The sequence below is a fragment of the Cucurbita maxima genome, unplaced genomic scaffold, assembly GCF_002738345.1.
Source record: "Cucurbita maxima cultivar Rimu unplaced genomic scaffold, Cmax_1.0 Cma_Scf00451, whole genome shotgun sequence".
In the NCBI taxonomy this organism is placed as follows: Eukaryota; Viridiplantae; Streptophyta; class Magnoliopsida; order Cucurbitales; family Cucurbitaceae; genus Cucurbita; species Cucurbita maxima.
This window is the reverse complement of record NW_019272467.1, coordinates 1-21,247: the sequence shown is the minus strand read 5'-3', so window position 1 is coordinate 21,247 and position 21,247 is coordinate 1. Positions and strand designations below refer to the sequence as shown.

The window sequence follows — 21,247 nt, the reverse complement described above, 5'->3', positions numbered from 1 at the left end:
TTTTTTTTTTTTTTTTTTTTTTTTTTTTTTTTTTTTTTTTTTTTTTTTTTTTTTTTGTTTCAATACCCATTTTCTTGTGAAAGGGGCTTCCAGAGGTTTGATCATATTGCCTGATATTACTGCTGCTGAAAATGGCAATGAAATCGTTAGTGTTGATATACTCTTGTACAAGCAGAAGTGCCGTATAAGATTTCAAACCCATGAAAGATGCATTAATAAACAGTCTGTAATATGCTTACAAACAAATTCTATATCATATTCTCATGCAACCTTGAAGTCAACGTTTTCCCACGAACTCGACATCGACAGACTGTCGAGAACAGCTTTGATGTTTCGTATAAGTACAAATGGAACAGTGCAAGACTCAAACGTTGAAATTCCTTTGTGATAATGATAAAACATGGACGTTGACCAAACAACTTTTGTCAGGATTCAAATCTGACACAGAATATAATTAATGAAGTCAACGAAGTTAAACAGACATAATCAATCAATAATCTAATAAGAAACATAGATTAAGATCATTCAAACAGCCCCTTGGTTAGCTTTTTCAAAGAATTCTTGTTTCTTTTAGCCACCGACAGACCTATTCATATACATAATAAACTAAATTGAGCTTGAGCACCTGTCTGCATGACCACCCATTGGTTCAGTTGGCTTCAAAAGTGGTAGGTGGAAAATGCTATATTATATTATCTCCACATACAAGGCTTCGTGCTTGCCAGTGAGGCCGAGATCTCTCAACATCATTGAACCATCTTCAACTCCAAAAGCGCACCTGGGATATGGCCTTACCTGTTCATCAAGAATTAGATGTGACACTTAATGCGATTGTGAACGTGTTCATTGAAAGCGAAAATGTAATCAACAAACAGTAAAGGTACAAGGTCATGGTCGTGGTTGAAATTTGAAACCTAAAACAATAACAAATTTTGCAGTCAAGGTTTCAAATACAAAATGACAGACCAACAGCAAAATCCAAGCGCTTAATGCAGTGTTATGGCTACCAAGTTAGCAGCTGTTTTAGGAATCAAGGGCAGGAGATAAGTGACTTGCTTACCACTTTATATGTGCCAGGCTGCATAGCCAATTTGTCAGCAATGAAGTTGAAAAGAAGCTTCAAAAACAAGAAGGCCGAAGTCAGTTGAGGATGACAAAAAAGGCTAAATATAAGTTATGTTAAAATGTCAAAACATAAGGGAGTAAATTGCAAAACGCCATAATAAGACAGAAATATATATTTAGCCTAATCAAAATTCTAGCAGTCCTACTGAGCATCCATGAAATTTTACTTGAAGTCTGTCTGAATTAAGAAAGCGGTGCTGATGGCAACGTCCATCTGGCATTCGAAGAAGAAGAGTTACTGAATCTTTATTATCTATTTCTGGTTCCGGAGGAAATGGTGCTTCTTGCACATCTAAATTTCTTCCAGTGTCCTGTTACACGTAAGATAGAGAAGTTTTAATGTTAATACTTGCCTATCTTCAAATAGGGATAGAGAAGTTTGATTTGATCCATTATTACAATACATTGAAAGAGGTTTAAATCATCTTGATCTCTGAACACAATACAGAAGGACGATATTCGGTATAAGAACACTTCGTGCAGAATTTGATGCAGTAGAATTAGTGATTAATTAGATATTTTGATAAATTCCTTGGTTAATTAGGTTTAGGATTAGTTTATTTGGTTAATTAGGATTATGATTTGTTTGTTTCCCAAATAAGTGTAACAACCCAAGCCCACTGCTAGCAGATATTGTCCTCTTTGAGCTTATCCTTTTGGGCTTCCCCTCAAGATTTTAAAGCGCGTCTGCTAGGGAAAGGTTTTCACACTCTTATAAGGAATGCTTTGTTCCCCTCTCCAACCGATGTGGGATCTCACAATCCACCCCCCTTAGGGCCCAGCGTCCTTGCTAGCACACCACCCCGTGTCTGGCTATGATACCATTTGTAACAACCCAAGTCCATCGCTAGCAGATATTGTCTTCTTTGGGCTATCTCTTCTGGGTTTCCCCTCAAGATTTTAAAGCACTACTAGGGAGAAGTTTCCACATCCTTATATGGAATGTTTCGTTCTTCTCTCCAACCGATGTGGGATCTCACAGTAAGGTTTGATCCGGCATGAAGTTCGGTGAAAGAGCATGAAAATTGTAAAAAAACATAGTCCAAAAACAGACTGCATAAAAAACTAGCGACATTTTAGAATCCATAGCTAATTATAAGATCGACAGTGAAGTATATATAGCCTAAATTATTAGCTAAAACCATGGAATACAGGACAAACCTTTTGTTGCTGTTGTGATTGCTCTGTTGATGAAGATGGTATTGACAAACATGGTACAGGTTGCAGATCAGTGCCCTTACTTGTGCCTTGAATTTTATCATTTTGCAAATGAGATGCTGGCACAGAGTTCTCTGAGAAGTCTTCAGAAACTCCCCCAAAAATGGCAGCTTCAAGAAAAATTGCTTCACTTAACTCCTTTGAATTGATGCCACCCCACTTCAAGCTCAGGAAACAAAATACATGATTTAAGTTTCCATAAATATCAAACAAATGTTAGTTTTGCCCCATCAAGCATGCTAGAGGAAAATGGAGGTCCTAACATATTCTCATAATATATAAAACACATTCATTGCCAAAATGTTTGTGCATGAGTGAGCGTGTCATTCACATATGTATATGGGAACAAGTCAAAGATATACATGGAACATAGTACCTCATTAGGATAGAAAGGATCTTGATCATGCTGGTGATGAGTACTAGTCCCTCCCTTGCTCTCCTAGGAATTTTGATGAAAAATTATTTTTTGTGTGAAATAAAATGCAGATCTAAGTCAGTGAGTAGCATAAAAAGAAAAAAGATCACAAATGACAAATAGTGACCAATACCTTTGGTCCACTGTTGCTGGGTTCACCCCTTCCTATGCTTGAAGCTTCATCTTTATTCTCTGGCATCAGCTCGCGGACTGCTTTCTCTTGCTCGGCTATCTGAAATCAATTCAACCTTTAAGGGATGGACAAACAGCATACTACCAATTTTATTTCTAAGAAATGGCGGATAAATACCCTCAACGACAATGAAACTGCATGAGCAAGATCATCATCCTCTCGCTGAAGTTGTCTTTGTAAGAGCTCAGCATCAGAATCCTGCAATTCAATCATGGAGAGAAAACATTAGTAAAAGTAATATATAACAAACGATTAAGAACTAGAATAAATGTCTAGCAATGGCTGTAAGCTACTGATCAAATGCTTCAACCTGTTTTGAAGCCTCAATAGCAGCTCTAAGCATTTCATCCTCAGTGTCTCTCTCTGTTTTCTGATTACTGAATGATGAACTGTGATTTTCACCTTCAAAGGTACCCCTCCATGCTTGATGAGATGGTTGCGCCAGAAGGGAATTGAACCCTGAAGGAACTGACCCCATGCCTCCTGGTTGTGGATGTGAACTAGAAGATGGAGGGCCAAATGATGGGTATCTACGCATCTGGTCAAAAAGATGTCTTCTATAATTGGGATCAAGAAGGCTTGATGGCCTGAAACTTCTGGCAGCATTAAGAAGTGGCGAAAGCCCATATTGTCCACCTTGACTCCCACCATTTGCATTTGTGTAGTTATGCTCTGGGATGGTGGGAGCAACATACCGACTAAGCAAGAAGGAACAGAACAAAGAAAAGATGAGAAATAAGTAGTGTATGCACCCAAACAGATGAAGCCTGCATATTGCAAGATAAAAATAAGGAGAAACAATGTAAAACTACGTACTTGAAACCGTACCCTTCACTGAAATGAGCATTGACAGCTGCATTGATATCACCTCTATATTCCTGCGTATGACCGTAATGTTAGATTTACTAGAACGCTAACGCTAATAAAAACAAATTTCAGGTGGAAAGGCTTTGTAACATTTTCTGAGCTCATATTCAAGTTAAAGTGCATGCTTTATAGGTCTGGTCGATACTATAGTACATGACCACCACCAAAATTGCACATACAAATGGGGGAACTAAGGAATCAAATAATCGATAGGTTATTCCTAATGATTAAGTGAAAAAGGGAAACTTTATTGACGCAAACCCGTGTGATCATGATGAAGACACCCAAATAGAGATGGGTGATCCCAATAATAAATCAAGAAGTTATCCCAAAATGTGTCGAAGTAAAACAAAAATGGAAGTAAGTTTGTGGTAGACCAAGATTGACATCAGAAATGAACAAATATTAAGCTGTCACCACTTCTACCTAAGAGCTCTCTATTTTGTTGTCTGTTGTTAAGTATGACAAAGAGATCAAACGTTTAAAATGAAAATCATTGTAAAGAAATTGGAAGAAAATCAGCAAAATTTTCAAAAACTAGATGTTACCAATCAGACATAAGAACTCTAGTCACGCGGAACTATATTATGGACGAAAAATAGAGCAATTTTTTATTTCAAGAGTTAGTAAGAAGCCACCATAGGAAATTTTTATTCCAGCCATTGTCACAGGATCAAACGAAACAACGGTAGTGAACCAAATAAACTAAATCGAGCATTAACCTTCAAATTTCACCACATTACTCCCAGATTCTCAACTAAAAGCGATCAATCACCATACACGGCAAGAACTAAAACCAAATCACCAATTAATAACCATAACCATAACAGATTCATTATAAGATGAAATGTGTATCAATCACGACAAATACAGCAAATCAAACACCCGAAGATCATGATAACATAAAAAAAAAAGTACGAGATCGGACAATAAAAAGAGAAGGCAAGAAAAAAGCAAAACGGAAAGTGGACCTCGAGCTTGCGGAGGGCGAGAGACTCGGAAGCACCGGTGATTCTCATGAAGGTTTCGACGGCTTCTTGATCCGGCCAGGCCATTGCTTCGTAAAGTCCCGTGAATTTGCAGAGAGAGAGAGAGAGAAGGGGTTTCGGTGGACTTCGGCGTTCAGGCGGTGTGGAAGCGACGAAAATGCAGACGGTATTTATAGGCACGAACTCCGATAATGCCCGCCATTTTGGTTTTGATTTTCTTTGTTTGGATAAAGGTTACAGTTTCAGGCTTTCTGCCATTGGCCTCAGAGAAGACTAAGTTTTTTCTCTTTTCTATTTTTATTTATTATGTAAAAAAAAAAAAAATCATTTTATTACATTTCAATATATATATTTATTTATTTTTAAAATTAGATTAAAACTTATAGCTCAATTTTAATATATACCTCTTAATTTAATATTTAAAAATTAAAATTCTCACTCAAAATTAAAATTGTGTTATATATGCATATGAAATATTAATTTTATCGATTAATAAATTTATAAACAAAAATAATAAATATTTTACTTTACAAATTTATACAAAATTATTATATAAAATACTCTGATTCACTTGTCTTTACTTTAAATTAAATTATTTTATAATAATTAAAAAGTGAGTTATACGAATCATTAGGGACCATTTAATTCAAAATTTTATTTATTATGTTATTTAATTTTAGATAATTAATTGTGGTCAAAAATCATTTTTAATAAATAAAGAATTAATTTATTTAATAGTTTTTTTCGAAATAAATTAAATAAACTATTATTGATTTATTATAATAAAGTAATTAATTATAATAATGTAATTTTCCATTGAATTTATTTAAAATAAAATAAATTAGGAGGGGAATTTTTCAAAATTTTATATAAATAATTATAAATAATATGCTTTTAATTTTAGATTTTTTTAAATTTATTTAGATTATTTTTAAACGGGATTGGTTCTAATTTTTTAGAATTATGTATTCAAATTTTTGTTTGTAATAAAAATAAAATATTAGTTTATAAACTATCAATTAAAAATAAAATATTAGCTTTACCATGAAACGACGGCGTTTTACCACACGTGCCCCGCATCGCACGTGGCATCCGATCTCCCCGTCTTTCCCAGGTCCGAGTGCTGCAATTCACTATTACATAAGCAAGAAACTCACAAACAAAGCCAACAAATACACTTCCTGAACTGTGTGTACGGATACTTTCTTCCATCTCAGTAAACCCTAATTCTCCACTTCCAAATCCCATTTCTCCTCTGAATTATCTCGATTTCGATCTCCCCATCGCTATGCAAGGCGAGGACGAGCCCTCCGGCAGCGCAACAATGGTCGAAGACGAGATCTACGACAACGGCACAAGCCCCGATGACGAAAAGCGCAATAGACCCATTATTACTGGTGAGCAGCTCGACATTGAAGCCTATGCCAGTCTTTACTCTGGTCGCACGAAGATCACTCGTTTAATCTTCATCGCCGACCACTGCGATGCCGACCAGTCTTTACTCTGGTCGCACGAAGATCACTCGTTTAATCTTCATCGCCGACCACTGCGATGCCGAGACTAACCAGACGATGCAGCTTGAGGCGCTTCGGATGGCTTACGACGAGATTAAGAAGGGCGAAAACGCTCTTTTGTTTAGGGAAGTCGTGCCGAAGATCGATCGGAGGTTGGGGCCTAATTATGGAAGAAAACGCTCTTTTGTTTAGGGAAGTCGTGCCGAAGATCGATCGGAGGTTGGGGCCTAATTATGGAATGGATGCCACTTGGTGTGAGATGGTCGAGAGGAGGGCTGAGCAGAGGAAGGAGAAGCTCGAGAATGAACTCAACGCATATAGGGTACATTACGTTTAATTTAGACTCCTTCAACTTTTTTTAGGGTAGTTTTGTTGCGATTCTCATGTTTTCCGGGTTTCTTCCTTTCAATTTTCTGCCACTTTTTTTAGGGTAGTTTTGTTGCGATTCTCATGTTTTCCGGGTTTCTTCCTTTCAATTTTCTGCCATGGATTTCCTGATATCTTCATTGTTCGTGTTACGGTTCTTGAGCGTCGGTTGTGGTGTCAATGGAAAGGGTTTATAACAGAAATTTCACGGCAGTGCTCGAATTTTTGAACTTAGCTCCTTATAAGTGGAACCATTTCGTCTGAAATTGGCTGTTGTGTTATTGGCTACTTCTTTAGGAATTTGTGGTTTCCATATTTGACATACGATCGTTGTTACTTTTTGCAGACTAAGCTACTTCTTTAGGAATTTGTGGTTTCCATATTTGACATACGATCGTTGTTACTTTTTGCAGACTAATTTGATAAAGGAAAGTATAAGGATGGGATATAATGATTTTGGAGATTTTTATTATGCTCACGGTGCACTTGGTGATGCCTTTAAAAGCTATGTTCGTACACGTGATTATTGTACGACATCAAAGCATATCATTCATATGTGCATGAGCGCAATTCTTGTCAGCATAGAGATGGGCCAATTTACACATGTCACGAGTTATGTCAGCAAAGCAGAACAGACACCAGAGGCCCTAGATGCAATTACTAGCGCAAAGCTTCGCTGTGCTGCAGGATTGGCTCACTTGGAAGCAAAGAAGTACAAACTTGCTGCTCGCAAGGAAGCTTCGCTGTGCTGCAGGATTGGCTCACTTGGAAGCAAAGAAGTACAAACTTGCTGCTCGCAAGGTTTGTTTTCTGGTGCATATTAGGATCCTGTAGTTCAGTTCGGTTTGTACTGAATTGTCTTGAATCTCTGTCTTCGAAGTTCCACTACAGAGAATGCATACTATTCTGTTTTTGTCAATTGAATTGGATATTCTTATNAAAGCTTCGCTGTGCTGCAGGATTGGCTCACTTGGAAGCAAAGAAGTACAAACTTGCTGCTCGCAAGGTTTGTTTTCTGGTGCATATTAGGATCCTGTAGTTCAGTTCGGTTTGTACTGAATTGTCTTAATCTCTCTCTTCGAAGTTCCACTACAGAGAATGCATACTATTCTGTTTTTGTCAATTGAATTGGATATTCTTATTCTTCGAAGTTCCACTACAGAGAATGCATACTATTCTGTTTTTGTCAATTGAATTGGATATTCTTATAGCAGTTGTGTTTGTGTATGAAGGGCTAGAATATAGAACAGCACGATCGTCATAGCCTTTCTTTATTGTATGGCATCATATGTAATCTATATTTTGCATTTGAGTTCTGTTAAATGTCTGTGTTAATGTTGATTGTGGCGTTGGGAAGCTTTTTCTTTCATCTTGATTCTGTTATTCTTTAATACGTTTGCAGTTTTTGGAGACGGGTCCTGAATTAGGAAGTCATTACAACGAAGTGATTGCACCTCAGGATGTTGCAACATATGGTGGTCTTTGTGCACTTGCAACGTTTGACCGCTTGGAGCTAAAGGCACATATTCTTTGTTTCTTTTTCCTGCTAATCATGTTCCCTATGGAATATAAGACAAGTGACTTGCTTATTTTTCTGACTAATTGTTTTAATTTGGCAGTCCAAAGTTATAGACAACGTCAACTTTCGAAATTTCTTAGAGTTGGTTCCTGTAGTTCGAGAGCTGATCAATGATTTCTATTCGAGGTTTGTGGAGTTATTATCCATTATAATAAGCATTCGTCACCAATCTTTTTTTAAGGCATTTACTATCTCTAGCCTTCGGTTCATGAATCCATCCTTCCATTAGTACAAATTTAAAATTCAATCGGACATGGTTTTAAGCATAAACATAAATTAAGGACAAGAGAATGTCTTTTTCAATCATTGAAGAATCGGACATGGTTTTAAGCATAAACATAAATTAAGGACAAGAGAATGTCTTTTTCAATCATTGAAGTCTTCCAACTACCTAACATATTAATTCAGATATGAAGCTTTCTTGTTTATAATTTTTTTTGATTTTAAGTGCACAAGTCTTGAATACCTCAGATATTTATCAATTGGTCATAGAGATTAATTTGCATGCTCTGATGTTCCTCTATGAACTAGTAGTTTGTACTTTATCAATTGGTCATAGAGATTAATTTGCATGCTCTGATGTTCCTCTATGAACTAGTAGTTTGTACCGGAATTGATCTATTTTTTCATGATGAAATCATTCCATTTTTCTTGCAGCCATTATGCATCATGCCTGGACTACCTTGGGAATCTTAAACCCAACTTATTGCTTGACATTCATTTACATGACCATGTTGAGACGCTCTACGATCAAATACGCCACAAGGCTCTCATCCAATACACTCTCCCATTTGTATCTGTTGATCTCCACATGATGGCCAATGCTTTTAAAACAAGTGTTACTGGTCTTGAGAAAGAGCTGGAGACACTAATCACCAATAATCAAATCTGCTTTTAAAACAAGTGTTACTGGTCTTGAGAAAGAGCTGGAGACACTAATCACCAATAATCAAATCCAGGTTTCTTTTGAACCATCCTTCATTTGTTTGTTGTTTCGATTTATATAATATTGTTATTACATGAAATGCTTCATGATGGTTGGATGGATTTATAATCTGTGAAAAAAATTATTATGAGGCATTGGACATGAAATGCTTCATGATGGTTGGATGGATTTATAATCTGTGAAAAAAATTATTATGAGGCATTGGAGCTATTCCACTGGTTGCTGTGTACTCATAACTCATAATGCATAACTAGGATTAAGCGTTATCTTTGGCTATCTGAAGTTCTCTTGATAGTGTCTTGTCTTCCTCCCTCCCCCCACCCCAACCAAACTTGTACAACTATCTGAAGTTCTCTTGATAGTGTCTTGTCTTCCTCCCTCCCCCCACCCCAACCAAACTTGTACAACTGATTATTGGTTAACTGGGATCAAATCAACTTTTAGATGCATCTTTAAACCTATTAGCGACGAACGTTGTTAGGATTAATTGGATTCAGTTTAGTATTCAAGTGATCACTACATAACTTTTAGTTGTGGTAAGGCTACTTAGATGCTACAGGGCTTTATAATTCATAGGATTCGAGCTTATATGCATTTCTGTGGAGTTTTATTTCGTTGAAGTGCTGAAATTAATAACAGAGCTTAGCTACAAATGTGACCAAAAATTGCCCAAATCAACAAAGGGCCAGGCAACAAAATGTTTAAAATCTAGTCACAACAATATCTAAGGCTATCGATCATTCACTAGCTAAGCATAAGGATTAAGAACAATGCATTATTTATTTATTTATTTACCAGGTGTTGGAAGTTGTTCTTAAAATCTGATCCCCCCTCCTTTGCCTTTTGTCACTTAGCACGCAAGCGACAAGGAGGGGTTATTTGTAATCGCCCAAGCCCACCGTTAGTAGATATTATCCGCTTTGGCCCATTCCGTATCACCATTAGCCTTACAGTTTTTAAAACGTGTCTACTAGGAAGAGGTTTCCACACTCTTATAAGGAATGATTCGTTCCCCTCTTTTACCGATGTGGGATCTCACATTATTACAGGGCCCCTCGCCCCTAAAAACTAGCGCCATTTCCTCTTTTACCGATGTGGGATCTCACATTATTACAGGGCCCCTCGCCCCTAAAAACTAGCGCCATTTCCCTACCCCCAACCTCTTTGGCTTCCATTAAGAAAGGTTGAGAATTTAGTTCTTCAGCGATGCACACCCCCCATCCACTTCAATCAGCTACTCCCAAAACAGCAATCAACTATGTCTTGTGCCTTCCCTGGTCTCTTTTATTTGGCCTTCCTCCCCACCACAACCTCATTTCAAACAGTTTTACATTTCGAGGGGGAGTTTTTGATTTCTTTGTGTAATAAACTTGGTTTTATTTTTTAAACTATTGTTCTCTTGTCATGAACACCTATTTATTTCGTCATCCCCTCAGTTTTCATGTTTATTTATGGATATCCAAACCGATGCTAGCATCATTCACTGTTTCACTAATCATGCTTGCAGGCCAGAATTGACTCACACAATAAAATTCTTTATGCTCGACATGCGGATCAGAGGAACGCAACCTTCCAAAGGGTTCTACAGACAGGGAGCGAGTTCGATCGTGAAGTTCGATCGATGCTATTGCGCAACCTTCCAAAGGGTTCTACAGACAGGGAGCGAGTTCGATCGTGAAGTTCGATCGATGCTATTGAGAGCAAATCTTATCAAACACGACTATAACCAACGAGGAGGTTCCAGGAAAATCTGATATTTTTTTTTTAATCTGGGCTGCTGGTAGGACCATGTTTTTCTTCTTCATTGGCTTTCATTGTGAGCCATGAGAGAGGTTGCATAGAGTCAAGAATGAGATTAAAATTGGAAGTTCCATGGGAGGTGGTGTGGTGGATTGTTAGAACACATACATACCGCTTGCTGGCTGCTGGTTTTGTGAATACTGATTTTTCTCAGTTGCAGTTATTGATTCTTCCAGTTTTTCCTTACAGATTCCAGGGAAACATGTTCAACTTTGGCTGTAAGTTGAATATTCCAAGTAATGCTAGTCTCTGTCCTTTGTTTTTTTTTTCATTCCTTTCTTTGCTTCAATAACAGTACATTTCTTCGAACCTCGAACTTCTTAATCGAGTCATAAGCCACTTTCTCACACCTGAAATTCTTCGTTTATTTTTCTGGGGGTCGGGATAGAGATTTCCCACTATTTTTCTCGTCTTTTATCTATATATATAATTTCAAATAATTTTTAATAGGCAATTTCTATCCATTTGAAAATAAAATCATTTATTTTTTTCTTTTTACTTTTTAAAAGTTAAGCTTATAAGTACATTACTTTTAGATTTTCTTCTTTTGTTTTATAGTTTTTTACTATATTTTTTTATAATTAAGTTTTATTTTTATTTTATTTAGAATTTGGTGAACTTCCACGATTTTGTAGCTTAGAAAAATGGAAAAACAATTAACACGAATATTATTTTTTTAAAAATAGCATTTTCCTATGAAATTAATTTATTCATTGATTAAAATTATATTGTACTTTCACTTGATATTGCAACATTATTTGTTTTATCTGCACGTAATATTATTATTTATATGTTGTTTACATTAATAAAAGTATTCAAAAATAAAAAATTTCAATAATATTTTTAAAAGTTTTAAAAAAAAATTAAGAATTTAATTTTAGATGAAAATCAATATTTTATTTCAAAAAAATCCTAAAATATTTTAAAGCTCTATTAATATTCTTAAATTTTAAAAAAAAAATTGAAAATGCATTTACCATTATCTATATAGTTAGAATCATTAGTATTTAAATATATTTATTGTCGTTAGAAATTTTTTTACCATAAATCACCTCTCAATAAATATCATGATTTAAATAAACAATAAGAACTCTTCAGTTCATTCCTTTTTAATTCACGATAACATTAAAGGAATTGGCGTTAAGCATTATGAGCAGAAGATTTTTATGTTTATATTTAAAAATGCTCATATCAAATATCTTCTTATTTTTATTTAAAATCTTTGAATTTATCGAGAGAATAAAATGAGAGAATTTTTAGAGATTGAAAAAAAAAAAAAACCTCATTCACATTTTTAGCCGTCTTTGTCAGAACTCCCGAGGTTTACTTTTTAACCAACTGAACACAATTTGTGCAAAATCCAAACTTGTTCGACCATACAGATTGTTCATGCGTGTTTAGTCGTCTGCGACACAACAACGTCGCATCTCAATTTTCAACAACATGACTCATGCATCATATAGTCATCCTATATCTCGGGATACGTTTACCATCTACACTTGTTTAGACACATCCAATGGAAACTAATTCATGTGTTGATCATCTTATCGAAATATCCCAAATATCTATTCATCTGGGTTCTCTCGAACATTGAACTCTCCCGTGTCTATGCTAAACCATTTACCGCTTGCATTCATAAATGAAAGAGAAACTAAAAAAATAGATTATTTAAAATTTTGAAAAAAAATTAAGAATATTAATAAAAGAAATTAAAATTTAGAGACATTATTTAACTCTAATGAAAGTCGGTTAAATATATTCAGGTGAAAGTGAGATCCTTGTCTGTCTTTGAATCATCGAAGCTCCGAGGGAGTGAGATTCGACTGTGGATTTCCACTTCAAACCGAACATTCAATCTCCCTTTGAAATTACTTTCAATTTCATCTCTGATTCCATCGTAGCATCATTTTCATGTTTCTCTGCTTCAATTCGAAATTACTTTCAATTTCATCTCTGATTCCATCGTAGCATCATTTTCATGTTTCTCTGCTTCAATTCGTGCTAAATCTTCCATCTCCAGTACCGGTTGGAGTTAGATTTGCAATACCGACAAAACCGTGTTGTTCGTCAGATGTTTGATTGATATCAGATCCAGATTTCAGGAACGATGGGTCACGTTAACTTGCGTTGTTCGTCAGATGTTTGATTGATATCAGATCCAGATTTCAGGAACGATGGGTCACGTTAACTTGCCGGTTTCCAAGAGAAATACGCGGCAATGGCGACTTCTTGATATTGTTTCCGCGGCGTTTTTTGGTTTGGTTGTGTTGTTCTTTCTTCTCGTTTTCACTCGTCTCGGTGACTCGCTTGCTGCCTCTGGCCGACAGACTTTGCTGCTTTCTAATGCTGATCCACGGCAGCGTCAGCGAATTATGGAGTTGGTTGAGGCCGGGCAAAAGCAGGCTATTGAAGCTTGCCCTGCCGCCGCTGTGGATCACATGCCTTGCGAGGATCCGAGGCGGAATAGCCAATTGAGCAGGGAGATGAATTATTATAGGGAGCGACATTGCCCGCCTCCTGATGAGACGCCGCTCTGCTTAATTCCACCGCCCGATGGGTATAAGATACCTGTCCAATGGCCGGAGAGCTTGCACAAGGTATTGAGGTTTTTCTAATTATTGGCGATGTTCAAAAAATTATAACGTCTTTAGTTTTATGATTCTTGCTTCGAGGTTTTTCTAATTATTGGCGATGTTCAAAAAATTATAACGTCTTTAGTTTTATGATTCTTGCTTCATGAAGATTTGGGACTTCTGTTTCTAAAACTAGAGGTGTACACTGAGATCCGAAAATAAATTGCAGTTTACAATGTTTAATCTATCCCTAGAGAGCGTGTGAATGACTTAAGTAGGCCAGCAATGAACTAACAAGCTGCATATGAACTATGGAGAGGTTGATAGTGGAGGTAACCGGATGAACATTTATGAATTAGTAGATTTAAATAAGCACAATTTATGACACTAAGGGTGATATGTTGAGAACAGCAATTCCCTACCCGATTGATTGGATACCGCACATTGTTTTTCACGGTTGTATCTGTTGTGGCGTGTCCTTTGTAGACAGCAGCAGGGGGGTCTGAATCATCTTTTGGGAAGCTGCAAGTTTGTTCATTCCCTTTCGAGTTGGTGCGTAATAGGGAGAGTTGCTCTTTAATCGAGGAGCTTTTATTCTTGTTCATTCCCTTTCGAGTTGGTGCGTAATAGGGAGAGTTGCTCTTTAATCGAGGAGCTTTTATTCTCCTTTTTGGAATCAGGGGAGATTCTAATATGTGTTTGTTGTTTTTCTATTACGTGGCGAGTGTGGCTCGAGAGGAATAGTAGGACTTTTAAGGGGGAGAGATCTTTGAAGAAGGTAGTGAGATCTAATGCGTCCTTATGAGCATTTGTTAATCTTATGTTTTGTAACTATTAGCTTGATTTTATTCTTTTCGGTTTGAGTCTTCTTTTTGTAGCCATGGATTCCTTCTGTAGGCTTGTTTTTGTATGCTCTTGTACATTTTTTATTTCTCTAAATGAAAGGTTGAGCAAGAAAACCACACATTTTTTTACTTGGAAGTAGAAATCACTTTTTTGCGCAGAAGATGGCCATGGGGACTGTGGGTGAGGAAGGAAGAAGATTGATATTCGTTTGATAGTTCCTGGGCTCAGGAGTCAGCAATACTTAATGTGATTTAAAATATGTGCTTGTGCAGATTAATTGGTGCAGAATGTAGTCCTAAGATCAATCTCTAAGTGCCATTTATTTACATGCGTTGCGCAGATATGGCACAGCAACATGCCTCACAATAAGATTGCAGACAGGAAAGGACATCAAGGATGGATGAAACAGGAAGGCCCGCATTTCATTTTTCCAGGTGGCGGTACCATGTTTCCAGACGGTGCGGTGCAATATATTGAGAAACTTGGACAATACATTCCTATAAAGGGTGGCACTCTAAGGACTGCACTTGATATGGGCTGTGGGGTAAGACAAATCCTTTTTTCCTTACTGCCCCATGTCGAAATTTTGTTCACAGTTTTAAATTTTAATAAAGAGATCACGAATTTGATGCTCTTTGCAGGTTGCTAGTTTCGGGGGGTATCTGCTTGCTGAGGACATTCTTACTGTGTCTTTTGCTCCAAGAGATTCCCATAAATCCCAGATTCAATTTGCCTTGGAAAGAGGGGTTCCAGCATTTGTTGCCATGCTTGGAACTCGGAAACTCCCTTTTCCAGCATTCTCGTTTGATTTGGTGCATTGTTCACGTTGTTTAATTCCGTTTACTGCTTACAGTGAGTTCTAGTAACCTTAATCTGCTTGAATTAAATATAACCAAATCGTGATTTTATGAGCTTATAGGAGATGTTTATATCCTCTTTTTAGAATTATCACCAAAAAGTTATTATATGATAATAAGTCTGATGCATGGCCAATAAAAAAGTAAGAAGATTCTTTTGTTTTCATCTTATAAATGATTTAGATAATGAGCGAGCTCCCTTAGAATGTTATAGTTTGGACTTAAATTACCATAAATTTCAGTTATTTATAGATTAAAACATTTGGCTTTTAAACATGAAGTGAATTCCATGCCATTTGTCTCCGCTCCTCTCTTTTCAACAATATTACAATGTGTTGATTTCTTTTAATCATATAATTATCTGTTTTTTGCAGATGCTACATATTTCGTCGAAGTTGATCGTGTACTTCGCCCAGGGGGGTATTTGGTCATATCTGGACCACCTGTACAATGGCCCAAACAAGACAAAGAATGGGCAGATCTTCAGAGTGTTGCAAGAGCATTATGTTACGAGTTAATTGCCGTAGATGGTAATACCGTCATCTGGAAAAAGCCTACTGGAGATTCGTGTCTTCCTAATCAAAATGAATTTGGACTTGAATTGTGCAGTGAGTCTGATGATCCAAATCGTGCGTGGTAATTACTGTTGAAAGCCCATTTTAACTAGACTTATTGGCGTATGGAAAATTCTCATTAATCCATAAAATAAGTAGTTCTTTGTCACGACTTTGTATTATTGTAGGTACGTGAAATTAAATAGATGCGTGAGTAGAACGTCTTCTGCCAAGGAAGCGATCGATGTTGGCACAATTCCAAAATGGCCAGATAGGCTAGCAAAAGCTCCTTCAAGAGCTGGAGTTGTGAAAAAAGGTCTCGACGTGTTCAATGCTGACACTCGGCGATGGGAAAGGAGGATTTCTTATTACAAAAAGTCTTTAAATCTGAAGCTGGGCACCCCAGCAGTGCGCAATGTGATGGATATGAATGCATTTTTTGGAGGCTTTGCTGCAGCCATAAGATCTGACCCAGTTTGGGTGATGAACGTTGTTCCTTCTCACAAGCCAGCCACTTTGGCTGCTTTATATGACCGAGGCTTAATTGGAGTCTACCACGATTGGTGAGTTTCAAATTGCTTACTTTAATTCTTCCTAGAGAATGTTTTCGAAACAGATTAGTGATCTTCCCTGGGATTTTAGCTAAAATTCTCTCTTTAAAGTTTAAACCATTATCATTCAATTTTTCTTTTTTGATAGCCACTTCTGAAGTATATATTTATTTTCTTCGTTTCGAGTTTCGAGAGGCCGGTGATGTGGGTACCCTCACAACTAGAATGTTTCGAATGCATTGTTTATTGATGAACCAATATTTGATGGTTTCAGGTGTGAGCCTTTCTCAACGTACCCACGTTCTTATGATTTTATCCACGTATCCGGAATCGAATCACTCGTTAGATATCCAGGTTTCGACAAGAGCAGGTTTGCATTGTTATTTTCACCCATTCTCAGTTATTTCTTTCTGCTGCCTTGTTATTCCCTTGTTTTCTACCGCAAATTTTCATTCATCAGTCTAAAGCTTTGACAACGAATGGCATGGCATAAAACCCAATGTAGTTTTTATGTAAAGAATAATATTGAGGTCTTTCGAGTTGATTCGAAGCGAACGAGTTTATCGACTCGAAACAAAATGATGGGTAGTTTAGTAAACTTCAAAAGTTGATTCGAAGCGAACGAGTTTATCGACTCGAAACAAAATGATGGGTAGTTTAGTAAACTTCAAATTTAAAACTTAATAAATAGGCCAATCACTTATGACGATAAAGAAGAGTTAGTAGTTAATTTGTATTGTTCCCGAAAATAGTCATTCCCCCCTGAAAGCTTATCATCTAGTACAGTCTTTTCATTTGTATAACGTCCAGATGAAATTGTAAATTTTTGTATACCTTGTTCAAAGAAAAGAACTTCATATATAAATTTGCATATTTAACAACTTATCTTGATCTTGTATACCTTGTTCAAAGAAAAGAACTTCATATATAAATTTGCATATTTAACAACTTATCTTGATCTAATTTGTTGATCCCAAAAATAGGCTCTTTTTCATGTATTGTGGCTGTCCATATTATCCTAGCTTTATAATCAAACCAAGTAAAATGAACTTTTTGGCTCCCTGTAGGTGTAACCTTGTTGATCTAATGGTGGAAATGGACCGAATCTTACGTCCTGAAGGTGGCTCCCTGTAGGTGTAACCTTGTTGATCTAATGGTGGAAATGGACCGAATCTTACGTCCTGAAGGGACAGTAGTGATTCGAGATCATCCTGAAGTTATTGAAAGGGTAAACCGTATAGCTCGAGCAATAAGATGGACCACCACAATACACGAAAAAGAGGCAGGATCACAAGGAAGAGAAAAAATTCTCGTTGCAACCAAAAGCTTTTGGAAGCTACATTGAACATTGAAAGGATGATGGGGCTGTTTATCCTAGTGATCCAGGTATTATTCCTTTTTTGATCCCTATTTTAAGTCAATATAGTAGTGAAAGATTAGAAGGTGAAGAAAGCAAAAACAAATGGAAAGAAGCTGCACAGTAGGTGGCAAATATTCTTTGTTCTAGTTCTCATAATTTCAAAAGATTAGCTGATTTGTGTGTTTTTTGCGCCAATCTGATCACCATTTTCAACTTCCTGCATTAGCTAAATGTTTCCTTTTGCAGTAACTTTATTTATAGGGCATTTGGTAGCTTAAAGTCATGCCTACTTTTATGGTGGAAATGGAGGTAATCCAAATCACCGATTCACATGTATGTTTACGAAAATGCCCCGTAAAATATTTGTATTGGGAGACGTAAATTTGATTCGTGAACTTTTCTTTTATTTTGGTCTTTATATGTTCGTTTTATTTTAGTTCTGTGATCTTGTATTCAACTTGAGTATAGATCAAGTAATTAAAGTATATACCATCGCACTTAAGAAGTTAAAGATTTTGATCCCCCTCCCAGATATTCTTGAACTATATATATATATATATATCCGAAACAAAGTCGAGAACTATTGATCTTTAAGGTGGTAATTGGCTATGGATTATATATATATATATCCGAAACAAAGTCGAGAACTATTGATCTTTAAGGTGGTAATTGGCTATGGATGATGACAAAAATTAGGATATAATTTAATCCATGGGTGTGTGGGAATGTTATGCCTTTTTTAGTAGCTAGAAAATGATGTTTTTATTGGTGGTTTGTAATTGACTTTTACTCCCTTGTTCTATTCAATTGGGAATGATCATATTATTATTGGCTTTAATTTTATTTAGAATTAAAAATTAATTGTCACTCTGTTTCATTCATTGTCATATTATTATTGGCTTTAATTTTATTTAGAATTAAAAATTAATTGTCACTCTGTTTCATTCATTGTGATCTTGACACGTTTATGACAAGCTTTAAGAGGGACTCAAATTTCATTTATATTTTTTGCCCGACTTTGTGGCTTTACCGAACCTTTAGTGAGACTTGTTAGACGAACACGACTCTCCACAATAGTATCGACTTTGTGGCTTTACCGAACCTTTAGTGAGACTTGTTAGACGAACACGACTCTCCACAATAGTATGATATTGTCCACTTTGAGCATAAGCTCTCATGGCTTTGCTTTGGGCTTCCCAAAAGGCCTCATATCAATGGAGAGTGTATTCTCAGATTATAAACCCATGACCATTCCCTAAATTAACCGATGTGGGACTTTCATCATCCAACAAGACTTACCTTCGTCAACCGAGCATAACTTGTGCAAAATTTATTAATTAATTTGAATTAAACTATTTAAAATTGGGCAAATGATGTTAGAAATAGGGATTGGTATTTTACAAGCTTGACTATTGGTTCTAACGTAAGCAAGTTGACAACCATACAATTGGGTCGAGCCGAACTCAAGGGCAAAAAAGTAAATAGACTCAATATATATATATATATAAAAGAAAGATGAGTTTTAAGTGTGGTTGGGAAGCAAACATTCAATGCTTTGCTCTTAGACAGCCCCCCACCCTCTTATTTAATGTCCCTACATTGGGAAGCAAACATTCAATGCTTTGCTCTTAGACAGCCCCCCACCCTCTTATTTAATGTCCCTACACTTTTCTTTTAATATATATATATATATCTGCCTTAATTTGAATATATAAAAATATATTAATATTTATATATGAAAAATAGTGGGGACGAAAAATGTAATTCTCGGTCTCCGTCCTCATTTAGCTAACGAAAAAAAATATCTACTTGCTTATTTCCATTAGCAGCTCTACTCGAATTAAATAGACATTTCTACCCAAATGTTAACTAAGTTCATATATAATTTTTTAGATTTTTTTGTCTCCACTTATAAACCGACACTTGTTTTATGTCTCCAACCAAACAAGTATTGTCCATATGTGTAGTCCATTTATTCAAACTCGATCATTAAAGCATCTATTATTATTATTATTATCATTAAATTAAAAAAAAAATTAAAATTTTTAAAAGTTGAATAATATTTTAAACAAATACTTTTGTTTTCCATCCAAAATTAACTTAATAGTATTTTTTTTAAAAAAAAAATCATTTTAAAAATATTTTTGGCACATTAAATAACGTAATAGTATTATATATATATTGTAATTTATTAATTTAACATATTTTAAACATTATGCAATATTTGAAAAAATGTATTTATTTAATGCACAGTAGGTTATAGGGTTTAAATTGATAATGTAAATAAACCACAAATAAAATTAATTTCCATATAAATCCATGAATTTAAAAATTAGATAACTACAAAAATAATAATTATAATAATGATAAATACAATTTAAAAAAAAAACATTAAAGTTAGAGCTAATTATAACATTTTTTAAAAATTAAAATGTACACTAATTTTGTGTTCTTCACCCCCGTTGACTGAAAACTGACAATTGATTTTACATTCAGCGAACAACAAATTATGTCTAAATTCTCGTGAATTTCGTGAAAAGTTGCTGTTCTTTCCATCGGATTCCCTCGCCGTTACATTTCTTCTTAAAGCTCTCCGTAAGTTCTCCAATTCCCCCAATCAATTTGATTCGATTTTCCAGCTTCACAGATTCTTCATCTTCTTTGAATTTTCCCTCAGGTCCCAGCTGATTCTTCGTTGCTTCTGGTCTGTCGAATCCGGAATTTCGGATTGGCTTCACTTTGATTCTTCAGGAAAAGATCAGCTCGATTCGTTTCGTGAAATACCTTTTGCTTTTTTGGAGTTTTGTGATTTTTTGACCTAATTTTTTCACTGAAACTTCGAAGTTCATACTAGAGATCGATAATCGAATCGCTAGAATGCGTGATTCAATCCCACTGTACTCTTCTCCCATCCGGACGGTGGATAATTCGCCTCTGCTTGGCTATTCCGTCGCCGATGGATTCTTCCGATCGCGAGGGTTTATTCGTCGTTCGCCTCAGCCTCTTCGTGGCGCGGTTCGTCTTCTCCGCCGTGCAAGTGGCCGGCAGATGATGCTTCAAGAGCCCTCCGTTCGTGTTCGTGAAACCGCCGCCGAGCAGCTGGAGGAACGGCAGAGCGATTGGGCGTACTCGAAGCCGATAATCCTCTTGGACCTTCTATGGAACTTGGTTTTCGTCGCCATTAGTTTCACTATCCTAGGGCTCAGCACGAGCGAAAATCCTTCTGTGCCGCTTAGGTTTTGGATCATTGGATATGCTTTGCAGTGTGCTCAGCACGAGCGAAAATCCTTCTGTGCCGCTTAGGTTTTGGATCATTGGATATGCTTTGCAGTGTATAATTCACATGTCCTGTGTTGCAGCTGAGTATAAGCGGCGGCACTTGACGAGAGAGCCCACCGGATTGGACCGTGGCAGCGACTGGATGAGCGGCGATGACTCGAATTCCGCCTCTGGAAGTGATGGAGATGAAGAACTTACCGTGAATGAAGAAGAAC

At 36.3% G+C, this 21,247-nt stretch overlaps 4 protein-coding genes across 8 annotated transcripts; 3 read left to right on the top strand and 1 right to left on the bottom strand.

The window, feature by feature from the left end:
* Window positions 1–185: 185 nt before the first annotated feature.
* LOC111474595 (plant UBX domain-containing protein 9) lies at window positions 186–5,056 on the bottom strand. Of its 2 annotated transcripts, none has more exons than XM_023119598.1 (10): window positions 4,790–5,056; window positions 3,768–3,829; window positions 3,262–3,649; window positions 3,069–3,149; window positions 2,892–2,990; window positions 2,720–2,782; window positions 2,287–2,511; window positions 1,293–1,436; window positions 1,061–1,117; window positions 186–795 (listed from the first exon to the last, which is right to left on the bottom strand). In XM_023119598.1, exons 1-10 carry the CDS (start codon window positions 4,871–4,873, stop codon window positions 688–690), a joined length of 1,311 nt encoding a protein of 436 aa, XP_022975366.1. In that variant the 5' UTR covers window positions 4,874–5,056; the 3' UTR covers window positions 186–687. The 2 variants fall into 2 exon arrangements, with proteins under 2 accessions (XP_022975366.1, XP_022975367.1); XM_023119599.1 differs by having other exon boundaries at window positions 2,287–2,502.
* Window positions 5,057–5,948: 892 nt separating this feature from the next.
* On the top strand, window positions 5,949–11,279 carry LOC111474593 (COP9 signalosome complex subunit 1-like). Of its 2 annotated transcripts, XM_023119597.1 has the most exons (11): window positions 5,949–6,246; window positions 6,314–6,462; window positions 6,530–6,643; window positions 7,101–7,374; window positions 7,442–7,488; window positions 8,090–8,206; window positions 8,307–8,392; window positions 8,924–9,111; window positions 9,179–9,225; window positions 10,720–10,791; window positions 10,859–11,279. In XM_023119597.1, exons 1-11 carry the CDS (start codon window positions 6,096–6,098, stop codon window positions 10,964–10,966), a joined length of 1,353 nt encoding a protein of 450 aa, XP_022975365.1. In that variant the 5' UTR covers window positions 5,949–6,095; the 3' UTR covers window positions 10,967–11,279. The 2 variants fall into 2 exon arrangements, with proteins under 2 accessions (XP_022975365.1, XP_022975364.1); XM_023119596.1 differs by lacking the exon at window positions 7,442–7,488 and having other exon boundaries at window positions 7,101–7,421.
* Window positions 11,280–12,775: 1,496 nt separating this feature from the next.
* LOC111474592 (probable methyltransferase PMT13) lies at window positions 12,776–18,171 on the top strand. Of its 3 annotated transcripts, XM_023119594.1 has the most exons (10): window positions 12,776–12,895; window positions 12,953–13,094; window positions 13,164–13,609; window positions 14,772–14,975; window positions 15,073–15,283; window positions 15,663–15,924; window positions 16,031–16,405; window positions 16,668–16,763; window positions 17,528–17,779; window positions 18,000–18,171. In XM_023119594.1, exons 3-9 carry the CDS (start codon window positions 13,187–13,189, stop codon window positions 17,736–17,738), a joined length of 1,782 nt encoding a protein of 593 aa, XP_022975362.1. In that variant the 5' UTR covers window positions 12,776–12,895; window positions 12,953–13,094; window positions 13,164–13,186; the 3' UTR covers window positions 17,739–17,779; window positions 18,000–18,171. The 3 variants fall into 3 exon arrangements, with proteins under 3 accessions (XP_022975362.1, XP_022975361.1, XP_022975363.1); XM_023119593.1 differs by having other exon boundaries at window positions 17,528–18,171; XM_023119595.1 differs by lacking the exons at window positions 12,776–12,895; window positions 12,953–13,094; window positions 13,164–13,609 and adding exons at window positions 13,882–13,917; window positions 14,072–14,137; window positions 14,205–14,363 and having other exon boundaries at window positions 17,528–18,171.
* Window positions 18,172–20,176: 2,005 nt separating this feature from the next.
* Window positions 20,177–21,243, top strand: LOC111474591 (E3 ubiquitin-protein ligase At1g63170-like; the record flags this gene model as incomplete). The annotated part of the gene is made up of 3 exons (XM_023119592.1): window positions 20,177–20,348; window positions 20,431–20,970; window positions 21,038–21,243. Coding segments are annotated over exons 2-3 (546 nt in total), but the record flags the coding sequence as incomplete, so codon positions are not given.
* Between the last annotated feature and the right edge of the window lie 4 nt (window positions 21,244–21,247).

What these genes read in the sequence shown, in the direction of transcription:
- LOC111474595 (XM_023119598.1), bottom strand. Translation starts at nt 4,873, where the DNA reads ATGGCCTGGCCGGATCAAGAAGCCGTCGAAACCTTCATGAGAATCACC. An exon ending in AGTGAAGGGTACGGTTTCAA is followed by an intron (nt 3,650 to 3,767) that starts GTACGTAGTTTT and finishes CTTCTTGCTTAG; the next exon opens with TCGGTATGTTGCTCCCACCA. An exon ending in AATCACAACAGCAACAAAAG is followed by an intron (nt 1,437 to 2,286) that starts GTTTGTCCTGTA and finishes TACGTGTAACAG; the next exon opens with GACACTGGAAGAAATTTAGA.
- LOC111474593 (XM_023119597.1), top strand. Translation starts at nt 6,096, where the DNA reads ATGCAAGGCGAGGACGAGCCCTCCGGCAGCGCAACAATGGTCGAAGAC. An exon ending in CTATGCCAGTCTTTACTCTG is followed by an intron (nt 6,247 to 6,313) that starts GTCGCACGAAGA and finishes GTCTTTACTCTG; the next exon opens with GTCGCACGAAGATCACTCGT. An exon ending in TCACCAATAATCAAATCCAG is followed by an intron (nt 9,226 to 10,719) that starts GTTTCTTTTGAA and finishes TCATGCTTGCAG; the next exon opens with GCCAGAATTGACTCACACAA.
- LOC111474592 (XM_023119594.1), top strand. Translation starts at nt 13,187, where the DNA reads ATGGGTCACGTTAACTTGCCGGTTTCCAAGAGAAATACGCGGCAATGG. An exon ending in CACTTGATATGGGCTGTGGG is followed by an intron (nt 14,976 to 15,072) that starts GTAAGACAAATC and finishes TGCTCTTTGCAG; the next exon opens with GTTGCTAGTTTCGGGGGGTA. An exon ending in ATTGGAGTCTACCACGATTG is followed by an intron (nt 16,406 to 16,667) that starts GTGAGTTTCAAA and finishes TGATGGTTTCAG; the next exon opens with GTGTGAGCCTTTCTCAACGT.